Raw genomic sequence first — 13,732 nt, 5'->3', positions numbered from 1 at the left:
GCATTTATGTAGCAGATACCATCCAAATACTTCTAAAAATTCTATCTGCTATAGAAAACTCCCTTCATTTTGAATTAGTTTGTGATATGAAAGTTACCAATGTTTTATCAATAGAATACACATCATTTGTTATACAATATGACACATCCATTTTTAAACTGACTGATTAACTCCATTTTTGAACCTCCCTCTCCCTCACCTCCCTGACCATTTTTCCTCTATTATTTTCATCCATACCCCAAAATTCGGAAGTTAATATAAACTCTCAGATACAGTAAATGATTCAGTTATAGTTTAAATATATTCTGACTTATCTGAGGACATGAAATATTACTCAAAGCATCAAATTATTACTGAAGAAAAATTGTCACATTGTTCTTTAAAAAGTGGGGAGGGTAAAATGTTCTCAGAAAAAGTGAGTAAAAGTACTACTTTTGGACAAAATGAAAATTATCTCAAGGGCTAATTATATTTCTGTAGTCTCACAGCTGAATCTAGTGGCTAATAATTCAAATATCTTATTAGAGAATTTCAAAATGAAGCTGAGTTAAGAGAATTAGATTTACTGTTAAAGTCTATTAAAATCCTCCCCATCTGACTTCATTAAAATACACGTACATATTTTTAAATTTCCCTTGAATACTGATATATGTATATATAGCAAATATGATGACTACAAAAAACAAGTAACTAATATCTTTAACTCAAGCTAAGGTTTGGAAAATAATCAGATAAATTTTTAAAATCCTACACTCTTTGGTCTCAGCAAACTCAGCAGTTTCAGGGTATAACAGAAAAGCAGATTGTAAGGAAAAATGTCTTATAGCTTCATCAATTTCTACTTATTTCTAAAAAAGCCCTGAAAAGTCAGCAGACAAAATTACATATAAATGTACATATTGATATTAACAAGTTTCCTCCTTTTGGGATATTTCAAGGTTAAGAAAAAAAATCAGGAACTGCCTTCTGGTAACCAACTTCGCAGATGACAAGCAGATGTAAACACAGATCTCAGATGTTTACAGAAATCAAACAAGCAAAAGCAGCTTTCACAGTTACCATGTCCAACAAGGGAGGAAGGCTATAGAAAATGTTTGCTGACTCTCCCAAGTTCTTAATATTTTGGTAAGTACAGTTTAAAAATATAATTTAAAAGGCCCTATCTTTGTATTTCTATAGTAAGTATAAAAGTTGCAATTAAAATGTAAAAAAATTAATAGATGCCTGTAAAGGGACCAAATGAATTTAAAGCAACTCCTTCCTCCACTGTGGAAGTTTAGATTCCAAGTAATCACAAAATTTAAGAAGCTGTCTAATGCATAATGCAGAATAAACAACTGCATTCTGACTGGCAACAGGAAAGTGCTTGTAAAAATTTAGTTGGGTTTGTAAAATACCAGCCACTTGGTTGTCAAACAGTGAAGTGGGATATTTAAAAACAAACAAAAAACACAAAAAAACAAATCAACCTCGCCCCAGTCCCCAAACAACCATTGTCACCAAAAAATAAAGTACTATGGCTGTATTTTATATTTTTCAAAAACAAGATAACTACTTATTCTACACTAATTAACTAGAGAATAATTTTTTAAATGGAAGAGTTTTTAAAAACAGAACCTTAATGAGGCATAGTTTAGTTACTAAAGCTAGCCAACCAAGTTCTACGCCAACCTCCTGAGTCTCAAACACAAAATAATTAAATAACCGCAAGCTGAGACAGAATGACTTTCCCAGAAACAAGTCAGAAAAAGTGCAAGCAAGTGGTGAAATGGAATACTCAGGAAAGTGTTGATACCTGTAGCTTGATGGTAAGTTTTAACAAAACCCAATAGCAATAAAACAAGCCAAAGCAAATTTATAGTAATCAAGTTTACACAGCAGCTAGAGCATATTAATGAAAATACGGAATGAAAATATTTAAAAGGTTCCAAAGTAATGACGACCACATTTGACCATGCTAATTTCACTTCCATAACAGCTCTAAGTTGAAACCACTCGCTCTTCTCGAAGCTGTGTATGTGCACAGAGCCTGGTTATCAGGTCATTTTTGTACTTCTTTATATAGTCAGATTATTTGTGCTCCTACTATGGATGTTTTTTTAACTGAGTTTGAAACGTAATCAAAAATTGAATTTAAACCAGGATTTTAGGCATCCAAAAATAGTGACCTCATTTAAATTATAATTCAGTGCATGATAAAACAAAGCTGAGAGCGAATTAAAAATAGGAGCCTGGTAATTCATTCTTGGGAATATAGTAATAAGGAAACTGATATACAAGTTACGGGTTTTTTTCTTCCCGCATTAAGTATTAAAAGCTAATTAGCTCACCCAGGTCATTCAATAGCTCACATGTATTCAGAAGTAATTTAAATAGTGAAATGTCATTTTGAAGTCAAAACCAGACAGGTTGGTTTTTTACGTGCTTGCAAAATATTAGAAACAATGAGAATGATAACCACGGACTTAGATTTGAGGAATCCAGTCATTCCACCAAATGCTCTTGGAACTTCCCTTTTAGCAGAATCAGATTTCTATAACCAGATCTTGGAGAAGGGCATCCTAGGTCCCAGGCTCACCCTTAGCTGACTCTCTCAGTCTCCCCCATTTCCCATCATGGCTCCTAAACTGCTGGAAGTGGGTGGCAGGGTTATCTAGATGAACAGAACAAAACCAACAAATTCTTAGGAACCAGGCTGGCTGTGTAACTGGTCCTAGTGGGGACAGAGAGGGATCCTCACTATGCATTCCGGGTATTAGCCTCCATATAACACCCCAACAGCCATCTGGTGATCAGTGGGCATGATTACCAGATCACACGATGGGATGACAGGGACTCATTAAAATATTAAATAAAATGTAAACATAAAAATGCCATTTTAATCTTTTATTCAGTTAGAAAATGACAAAGTACATTATTCCTTTGGTCATGAACTGAACTTCCACAGGGCTGAACATTGAACATTAATTTAACAGGCACTGCTTTTAGTGTCTTGTAGCAATTATTTTCTACTATTAGCTTTAACATTTTTTTTTTCTCCATGGAAAACTAGTAGTAAACTTTCTATTTAAGAGCTACATAAAACCAATAATAATTCTGTGTGGGACTATGTAACTAAGCACTAGACTCCAACATGTGGGAACCTAACTGTACATTTAGCAGCACGAATAAACAATTATTTGAATGCTAGAATCTGCAGAGGTTCTATTGTCACAGACACTAATGTAAAGTCATCTTTGTGTACTAAAATATTCATATATCTCTAAATTTCTATTTTTTTAAATGGCTTTGCAGAATATGCTTTAAAAAAAAAAGCATACAAAATATCACATTTTCCATTTACAGGGAAAAAAAACTCCCTACCTTTAAATGTGTAAGGACATTAGGGCTATTTTATATCTAGAAACTATTTTCAGCTTGACAAAGCTTTCCTTAAAATACATTTCACATAAGTCATTTATCATAGTCAGATACTAGAAAATAACAACAGACAGATGAAAGAAATGTATTAGAAAGACATCATAGAGAATACAGTCTATTTGTTTCCTTGTTTATAGGAAAGTCAAGTGATGTGGTCATGCTTTTAGTAAATAAACTAGAATTGTGGTTTTAACACTCTGCTGACCTGGGATTGTGGTGCTGCTGCTAGAGCTACTGTCATCCACGGGCCCAAAGAAATCAAGGTTCAGAAGAGTGGAACCTCCACTAGCTTGAAATTCAGTGACCGTGTTGGTAGGCAGCCACACAGAAGGTAAGCCAAGGGAGGAGGGGTTATGTGTAAAAAGGGGTAAGACACACACTTGAACATGCAGGTTATAATTAGTAGTCATTACACATTTTAAAATCAACATTAAAACAATGTGTACAGTATTAGTTTTTCATTGCTAAGGACATTTCTAAAGTAACAATTTAATTCCATGTACATTTTCTCATGTACAATGTAAATAATTTAACACTCGGTAAGGTTTTAGTTAGCTCGTTTTTTTCAGTCGAAACCGAAGCCATACCAGAAAGACCAAGGGGAACGTGTACCCGTTAAAGGGAAACAATACTTTAATCTCAACCCAACATTAAGTCACCATACATGCCCAAATCAACCTTTTATGTTAGTAGTGTTGGTTTCTAATTAGTGCTTTTTAAAAGTGACAAAGTTGTCAGTTTCAGGACACACACCAATTCATTAACTTAGTTTAAAATAACGTAATAAGGAATGTCATAACTGCCCTACCCTGATGTGCAACTCAAGCTGTACTGTTCCCCTTTAACTCTGAAACAGTAATCAGAAATAGTATACATTTTTAAAGAAGTTGTTTGTTAATAAAAAGCACGATGATTTGACTGAATAAGACACCAGACAACAGCAAAAGGTGCATCCAGGCTTTCCTTCAGCACTGTTAGTCAATTGGATGCTTTCCAGATATCCTAGGATCCCCCACTCTAAGGCAAAGCTGACAGAATGACAGGTGTTTTAGACAATGGCTCAAACAACTTACCCAAGTGTAAGGAGTAAGAGTAATTGTACCTTAGAGTCCAATTAATTCTTGTCATGTCAACACACAGGAAAACTGGAATTTTGTGTTATTTATTTTAAAGACCCCCTCATTACTGGAATAAAAAGTTCTTCCTTTTTCATGATTTTCTTTTAAAGCCATAAGTGAAACCAATAATTTCTGAATCTACTTACTAGTATTTTGAGATAAGTTTTAGAAAAGGATCATTAAAATCATTCGTTTTTCATTTGCATATAAGTGCTCTATAAAATATTATTAAATCTGAAAACTACTTTGAGTCAGTAACTATCGATCTATTTGCATGTTGTTTTTGGTTAAATAATTGTGCTTTGTGCTTTAAAGCAGCCTCTAGACACAACACTTTGCATCCAAGAAAATTCCATAAACTAAAATTACAGAAAAAAATTTCAAGTAAATTGGTCCTACCTAAAATATCATGTAGACTACCTAGATACTTGTGAAAAATAAGCTTGTTTTTGAATTAAGAAATTAAAATTTTACCTGGTTACTACTACCTATATATGGATATTAACACTATTAATAATAGTAATGGCTGGCTTCTTGAGCAATTACTATTCAGAAAGAAAGCCTGAATTTCCAAAGAATAAGAATAAGAAGTTATGTTCAAACAAAAAAGGAAATCAGCAGAGAGAAGTCTGTCTGAACTTTGTAGCTTTCTTAACTCTAGCTCTGGTGCTAGAGGCTCTACGGAGAGACGTACCATCTAAAGGGTTAGTAAGGCCACTGCTACTCCAGTCAAACTGGACGGGTGGTAGAGACTCCTAGAGTTGAAAACCAAAAAATCAAGATTAATCAGTATAGATTGTAGCAATATAAAGAATCCTTAAAAAACAAAAACAAAAAGCCACTATTACAGCAAGATCATTAGGCAATGAACTATCTAAAGAAAAAACTGGGATAATTTATAATGTCAGAAGGTTATCTACAAATACTAACACAAACTGAAATTGCAAAATTTACAAACAGTATAGCTTGCTGACATTAAAAAAGCTGTATCTGAGAAATGGAATTATCTTTACATTTTCAAACAAATTTATGGACCGATTCTAGCTCAAGATTTCAGTCTACTCTCATACCATGATTTTAACTATTAGTTTGATTACAATGAAAATATTTTAAAAAATCACTTTTTTCCACTAAAGAGTATCTATTTTAAATGACTAGCCACTTAAAATTTCTTAATAGATAATATAATGCAATAGAAAAGGTACCATACAGAAAGTGAGGCAAGCGGGTTATTAAAGACTATTAAATAACCAGTATATATATAGCTATGTATGGTTAATTTAATTAATTTCCTTATATATAAACATTCAAAAAATTTTAATCATCTTCTCTAATTTAGAAATTAGTATAAGAATTTAATTTTTAAAATAATGTATTGAAAAGTACACTCAGAACTCATTTGAATATTCTAAGTTTTAAAATTCTGTTAACTGCCAAACACATAAAGATGAAATGAGCAAATGGTACATATAAGATGGAAGGTAGTACAAAATATTTTTAAAAAGGTCATTGCTTTACTTTAAGAATATTCTTGACAAAAAATTAGTTTTTAAAAAATTTTCTTTTATTTTGGGGGTGGTGTTGGCAGCACTTATTGAAATAACCTGTGTTTTATTATTTATTAGACTCAGTATCAACGTATCTTTTTTTTTCCCCTGTATTGCTCACCACCCTGCTTTATTGTAAGGTATAGGCTCTTGTTAAAATTTTATAATCATTTTTTCTCTGTAGACAGACATTGTTGCCTATACAAAAGGAACATGAACTAGCTATTTTTGAAAGTCTAATCCCACGATGTTATAATTGTCTTGATAACCAATGATAGGCATGTGCTATAAGCATTTAGTCTCCTCCATATCAGGTCAGGCCTGGAGGTTGAGGGGGAGGTATAAACAAAATAATAAGCTAACATTAGTGGTTGCCAGGGGTTAAGAGTTGTGGGAGTTGGAGCAGGTAGCAGGTTGGGGGAATACTTTAAGGGGCTTGTTTGTGGTGGTGGAAGAGTTCTGTGTCTTGATCGTGGTGGTGGTCATATCAATCTATCCACATGATAAAATGACAGAACTACACACACACATTGTACAAATGACATATTCCTGGTTTTGATACTGTACTATAATTATGTAAGATGTAATCAGGGGAGAAACTGGTGAAAGTACAGGCACTTCTTCCGTACTACCTTTGCAAATTCTAGTAAATCTATAAAATTTCAAATAAAATTTTTTAAAATGCTGGTGAAAATCTGGTTTATAACCCACCTGCCAGACTGATAAATAACATTTAGAAAAGATCTTTAGCTGCTCTCAAACACAAACAAAAAGCTCTAGGCATTCCAACAGATTCATCTTCCATTATTCTATTTCTAGATCAGGGACACCTTTAGAACTATTAAGTACTGGCTGGATGGACAAAACCCAGATTTATGCAATAACAAAATTCCTGGGCAAATGGAGCAAAGCCCTTTCATTAACATGTTTTATCTAAATGATGTCAAGTAGCTGGATGTTTTGAAATATTTCAGTTATTTTCTGAAATTTTAGCTTCTCATACAGGTGTATGGCATTTGAAGACACAGTCAATATTACAATAATAAGGTGCTAAATCATGCATCAAAATTTAGTGGAAATGAGAGAGATGAAAAACAGATACCTAAGTAATTACAGGCTAGCTAATGGTATTGATAAGTAGGCAACTCAAAGAGAAAGCTTTGGAATGAAACATTTTAAAGCAACTTGAAACAATGTGGTATGAATGATTACTGCAGAGACAAAAGAAAGGAGACAAGGTCATAATAAAAAGACGGCAGTGGGGTGGGGAGACTAGAGACAGGAGACTTTGGTTCTAGTCCTAGCCGTAGCACCAATGTGTGATTTCGGGTAAATCATTTTGTCCTTCCAAATATGTTTTCTAATTGTAAAAGAGAAGAATAGTGCTAGATAGTTATTTTTCCCCTTCTAATTCTAAAATTCTGATTCACAACTGTAATAGTGACAAAGCAGCCTAAGAGAAGAAGTTTGCTAGTGGTGATTGGTTGGATAACTGGTAGCCAGAGTTGACTCTATTCAGCAGTGAAATAAAGTATGGTTATAGTACTGATCTCACTAAGGGGGGAATCAGTAATGGCACCATGAATGGTGTGACCTTGATATTCAGTGGATAAAGATTTTAAAAATAACAACAAAAAATCACTACTGCTTTTTACCTGTAAGCTGTTTTTTCAGGTAAAAGTATTTTTTAAAAAAATTTTTTGTTAGTAAAATATAAAATTCCTAAACAAGAGATGCAATGGCAACAAGACTAATGAGTACAAACCAATTTGCAAGAAGAGAAAAACTCAATGGCTACCAAATTGAGATAGAAAAGACAGATCAAAAAGCATGCAGTCATATGAGAATTATACAACTATGCTAAGTTTGAAAGTCACTATACAGCAATGCCAAAACCAAGAACATAAAAGGGAGGTTTGCTATACGTTTTCTGGGGAAACAGATCAGGTACTGAACAGCTCTTTCCTGACACATTTTGCTAATAAGCTTCTAGCACTAACTGCTATGGCTGTTTCATCTGAAAATTATCACTAGTAGGAAGATGTAACGGTATCTCTGCATGGCCAAAATGTTAAGCTAAAAAATATACACATAAGTTGCATGCCAAAGAACAGTGATAAAAAAAATCACTCTATACAGACTTTTTACACTGCATTTCAGGTATGTGTTAAGTATTTTAACCTGAATCAGAAGTATGGCACCAAGCAAAGATCATGCAATTTAGTGATGGAGGTCAGACATCTCAGCACAAAATTCTGATATGCGTGCTAAAAATCTTCATTTAAGTGTGTGTATATGTTACCTACAGAGGCTCAAATCAATTCAGAAATAAGTCTGAACAATTTCCATTGGGAAATACTGTTTTCACTGGTTCCACAGAAGCCTAAAAACTAAAGGCAATGAGGATCACAAACTACCATAAAACAAAGTACAAAATAAACTTGTTAATTCAGTATTTATGTATATTTTTTAAAAAGAGAAACGTGTGCATGAAATAGAAATTTCATTTAAAAGAACTTTTAAAAAATATAAGAAGCAAGAGACCAAGTTCCATCTTCTAGCAAAAAAGTTTGATATGCATAAATGTTGCCAAAAATTTCTATACTTGCCTGTATAGAAACTGGAAGACAATCCTTTGATTGTAAGTAGACAGGGGTGTGTATGTATAGAGATGGCAACAGCTAAATACATAGGGAGCTGCAACTAACCTTCATTAAATTAACACACATGCTTTTTCTTATTAGGTCATCTAGACTACTTTTAATCACATCTATAAGTTATATAAGAAAGATGGTATGTATGAGGTACGACTGGAATGAAATACTTAAGGTAGATCAAACCAGCTAGGAGCAAAATGACAGGTGACAGCTAACTCTGATAAAATAAGCAACAGCTTATGGGGCTATACCACGTGGAAGTGGCTGAAAAAGAGAAGGCAGCAAGTAAAGTAGCAACAAATGGCCTCAAAAAAGAACAGCTCCACTTCCAGAAAATGTACTAGGCAGTTACTCAAATTACTTTCCTAAAGCCTAGCACTGTAGGAATAAGAATGCTGACTGAGCACAGACTTAGTAAACAATCTTATGGTTACCGGGGAAAGAGGGTGGGAAGGGATAAATCTGGGAGTCTGAGATTCACAAATGTTCACCATTATATATAAAAATAATTTACAAAAGATTTCTGCTGCATAGCACAGCGAACTATGTTCAATATCTTGTAATAACCTTTAATGGAAAGAATATGAAAATGAATATATGTATGTATATGCATGACTGGGACATTGTGGTGTACACCAGAGACTGACACAGTGTAACTGACTGTACTTCAATAAGCAAACAAATAAATAAAAATTTTTTTAAAAATTGAGAAATGCATTAATGATTCTTCAGAGTCCTTAATGTGTGTGTTGTGAACCTCCAAGGGTGGTTGTAAGACATGATATAAAATATTTCCTAAACTTCAGTATGGAACCCTTCTTTAGTGCTTTAGTGCAGCATTCTGGATATTAGTATTCAATGGAACACACATTTTGGGAATGGCTGTCCAAACACACATTTTTTGTGTTAGACATAACTGAAGATGATACTTTAGGGTTAAGAGATGACAAAGAATATGTTTTAGAAATGGTAATGTTCATTAAGAATATTAACCTTTAAAAAACAATATTTAACCAGCACTGACTGAGTCAGTTTCTAATTTGATGTCAAAAAAGTAAGCAAACCAAAATGGCTGTTTCCCCAGATAAAAAGTGAGAGGGAAGGCTTTGATATTAAACATACTTGACTGAAATATGACTTGTGCTTAAATGTGCTAAGAAGGTAAAGGATAAAAAGGTAGGGGGAAAAGAAAAAAGGATAAAAAAAGACAAGAAAGCTTTCTTTTTTTCCTAATCCATAGAATGTTTTTTTTAAAGACTACATTATTTTCAACTTAAATAACAATTTAATTCAAACTCTCAAAAGTTTTTGATGTAATAAACACACCTAAATTTAATTACTTTATAAAATTTTTGCAGGTTGCAAAAGTTTGCAAGTTGCAGACTTGAAGAGCTGGCATAAATGCAGTGTTTTCCATTTTTTTGGGAAAATCTATCACCTACCAGATTTGTGTGTCAGTAATAATGATCATACAATGTTCAAGATGCAAGGGATTTTTAGAGATGCTCAGTTCATTTTATAGGTAAAAAGATTAAGGTCTGGATAGGTTTAAAGGACTTACCCACAACCAGCCAGTTCTCAAACTGTCTTTTCTTTTTTTTTTTTTAAATTAAAGAGAATTTGTTCATTGTACTTCAAGGGATGTTAATATGTAATCAAAATCACATCCATCATGAAATTAAGTTTAAAAATTTTTAAAACAAAGTCATGTATTAAGGGAAACAACGTGTGTGGATATATGTGCACATACATGCACAAGCATACCTATACACATCCAGATATTTTTACCTGAAAGTGGTCAGATGCACATGCGTTCATTTCTGGTGACATGATGGTTGTCTGACCAATGGAAGCTATTTTTTCTGCAGCAGATAGTGGTTTCAATGGTTCCTTGGTGGGCTCTAACATACCCTAAAAAAGGCAAATTAGCCATTAATAGGGTGGGGGAGAGAATCAGCCCATAAACTTTACAGGAAAGTTAATCTAGCAGAAAGAAAACAGGTCCTTTGGAAAGTACTGAAGACAAAAAAGAACTAGTTTTAATTTTTGTCTAGTGAAACTCTCACAGCACTATATTGGGAAATGTTTCATAATACCACCTTTGGAACCCAAACTTTTTGAAACAAGACCATGTAATTTAAATTGAATGTGTTTTAAAGTGCCTGGTTTTCACTGTCACAAAAAAGCATAAGCTCCTGGGGTGTCAGGGGTCAGGGAGATGGGGAAGAGGTGAGCACAACAGTACATTACTTCCCTGCCCTAAGAATCCAACACTATTCTGATATTTAAGACCTGAAATCGCAGGAAAGGGCACCCTTCGAACACATTACACCATGGTGCTGGCTTGGAGAAGTGAGAGCTGATTCTAAAATACACCACGTGTGATGACGTCTGTATGTTTTACTGTGAATTCAGTGTTTGATCCTGGCTGCACTAAAGGATGGGAGCCTCAGTTCTTGGTTCTCTGGATGGGCAGAGTAGTCATTACAGAGAGAAAACATCCCATACTTTCCATGTGTGTTGAAAACCTAACACACTTTTTGAGTACGAAAGGAAGGCATTCAAGATGGGTGTAGAAACAAAGAAGAAAAAAAATCAGCATTGCAGCAATGCTCTACCGAACACTAATAATAATTGGTAATAACCCAGGTTACTGACCTGAAAAAAGGCCCAAGGTTTTACACATTTTAAAATAATACTTGACAAGCTCTTGATCAACCAAATTAAAGTCCTCCTTTACTGGGGCGGGGGACGGGGGATCAAAACTGCCTAGCCAGTAAGGTTAGAATTTATACATTTCTAAAAACAAGTTTTCAGGAGCATCCTCCTATCCTCATAAAATCGAGCATAAACTAAGCAATTTACAGATTTTGTTTACATGTGAAAGGCTTTAATCTATCAGCTTGAAAAAAATGAAAGTAAATCATGGTCTAATTCAATACTATATACATTTTACAGGCTTTCTAGTGTGCCCTTCTACAAGGACTCCATGCATTTGGCAAGCGATTACTAGTCTTAGCCAACTTTTCTAATGTCAACTATCCCTTAAACCAGTGGTTCTCAAAGGGGTCCCCAATCAGTGCTTCTTTATCACCTGGGAACTTGTCAAATGTGCAAACTCTTGAGCCCTACCCCAGACCTGAATAAGAAACTATGGGGGTGGTGCCCAGCATTCTGTGTTTTAACAAGTCTTTCAAGTAATTCTAATGCACACTGAAGTTTGAGAACCAGTGACTTAATTGAGCATTTCAGGTACTATTCCTCCAGATGAGACCAAAAGATACTGAACATCTCATATGTGTAAAGCATCATGGGAAAAATTCAGGTGTAATTCAAATTTGAAACCAGATATAAAAAAAAAAGTTTCTAAATGTAAGGCATCACAAAGACGGAGGAGATGATAACATTAGCTAAATCAACTTTGGTATTAAAAGCTTACAAAAATGATAAAATTATTACTAATAAAAGACTGTAATTCAGATAAGAAAACAAAGCATAAATATTAGTCTCTAATCCTTCAAAACTTAAAGAACTGGCTAATGTGCTGAGCCTAGCATAATTCATACCATAAAGTAGTCCCTAAAGTGCTGAAAGACAGTGCCCACAAACTAAATTCCTACTTCCTACTCAGAATGTGACAATACCACCACCAGCAATCCCAGAATGCTACTCCTTGAGAAGAGATCGAAATAACCAGAAAGTTAAAGAAATGTTCTTAATTGTGTTTATCTACAACATAAAAGTGTAGAGATGATCAACATGTTTTGAAAATACAAGATAATCATTCATAAAGGAGCAGAAACTGATAAAGAGACAAGCTCAAGCGCAGAAGTTTTTGTCCAATTCCACAAAACAAAACAAAGCAAACATTTCAATAATTATAGCTTATGCATGGTAAAGTCTGCAGATTAAAAAAAGGTCAAATTCCACAGCAAATTCATTTTCACATGCACATAAAGGGTTTTTAAACTTAAATTCCGTACCAAGGGTTCCTTAGTTATTTTTTTCTCTTTCTTAAACAGTTATTTTTACCTTATTTTCAAATTATTGGTGAAAGAATTTAAAAATAATTTGTTTGATAGGACATCTTTATTTACCAATAACTCAGACATGCCAAAAAACACAAACACATCAAACTATAAAATGTGACTGAGTCTTGATAAGGTACAGAAAGAAAATTCCTCAGTTATCCTGGACTACCTGGCATATCTGAAAAAACAAAATTCAACACGTTTAATACTTCAGATACTTCAGCTTCTTCTTTTTAAAAGCTAATTAAAGAGGGAGAGGGAGACAGAGAGATTTCCAAAGGTGCACTTACAAAAAGTATGAACACTAATACTACTAAGATAAAAATAATTTTCAATCTAAAACAAAAGTGTAATTAATAGAATACAGAAAACTGTCCTCAGATCAAGACTTGAAGGGATTTATGAGATCAAAAAGGATACCGTATTTATTCTCTTAACGTTCCCACCACACTAAATGCCTCTTAAAATACCCTTTCCATGTCATGCTATGCAAGATGATTTTACAGAATAAATGCAGCAATGATACATACATGCGAAGACATCCTTGTACTTACCAGTCCTGCTGCATACATGGGCACTATAACAGGCTGCTTCTTATTGCCCGTGAAGAGCTACACACATTAGAGAGAAATAACGTGTATTTAGAGAATGATCTGTCATACAATGAAAGTTTCCAAAATACGTAATGCTTTATTACATATATTGTGAATGATACACTGAAGAAGTTATTAAATTGCCCATATGGGGTTGTATTTTTGGTCTCCTAGTCCAATTCATTGATTTTATAGTTAAGGAAAAACTTTACTTCTTCTAAAAATAAGAAATAGAGAAAAATCTAGATAGATTTATGCTTAAAAGTTGACATATTCAAAATACACGACCATTTAAACCAACTAATATTTATCTTTCTGAGGAACTAGTTTAGCACAGTTTAAACAGAAGTGTGACAGAATTTAAAA

At 33.8% G+C, this 13,732-nt stretch overlaps 1 protein-coding gene across 6 annotated transcripts in view; it reads right to left on the bottom strand.

Moving 5' to 3' along the window:
* The window catches only part of AFTPH (aftiphilin), a 61,334-nt gene that overhangs the window by 7,442 nt on the left and 40,160 nt on the right, over window positions 1-13,732 (bottom strand). For 2 of the 6 annotated variants that reach the window (XM_032497674.1, XM_032497673.1), the window contains 5 exons: window positions 13,328-13,384; window positions 10,531-10,653; window positions 5,233-5,293; window positions 3,626-3,709; window positions 2,579-2,653 (listed from right to left, as the gene is read on the bottom strand). In XM_032497674.1, the coding sequence (XP_032353565.1) occupies window positions 2,579-2,653; window positions 3,626-3,709; window positions 5,233-5,293; window positions 10,531-10,653; window positions 13,328-13,384 (400 nt within the window). Of the gene's footprint in view, window positions 1-2,578; window positions 2,654-3,625; window positions 3,710-3,735; window positions 4,268-5,232; window positions 5,294-10,530; window positions 10,654-13,327; window positions 13,385-13,732 lie in introns of those variants that run through there. The other 4 variants (XM_032497675.1, XM_032497676.1, XM_032497678.1 and 1 more) reach the window with 4 other exon arrangements.

Source organism: Camelus ferus, chromosome 15 (genome assembly GCF_009834535.1).
Source record: "Camelus ferus isolate YT-003-E chromosome 15, BCGSAC_Cfer_1.0, whole genome shotgun sequence".
NCBI lineage: Eukaryota > Metazoa > Chordata > Mammalia > Artiodactyla > Camelidae > Camelus > Camelus ferus.
Note: the sequence above shows the minus strand (reverse complement) of the source record. Positions and strands in the feature narration are given on the sequence as shown.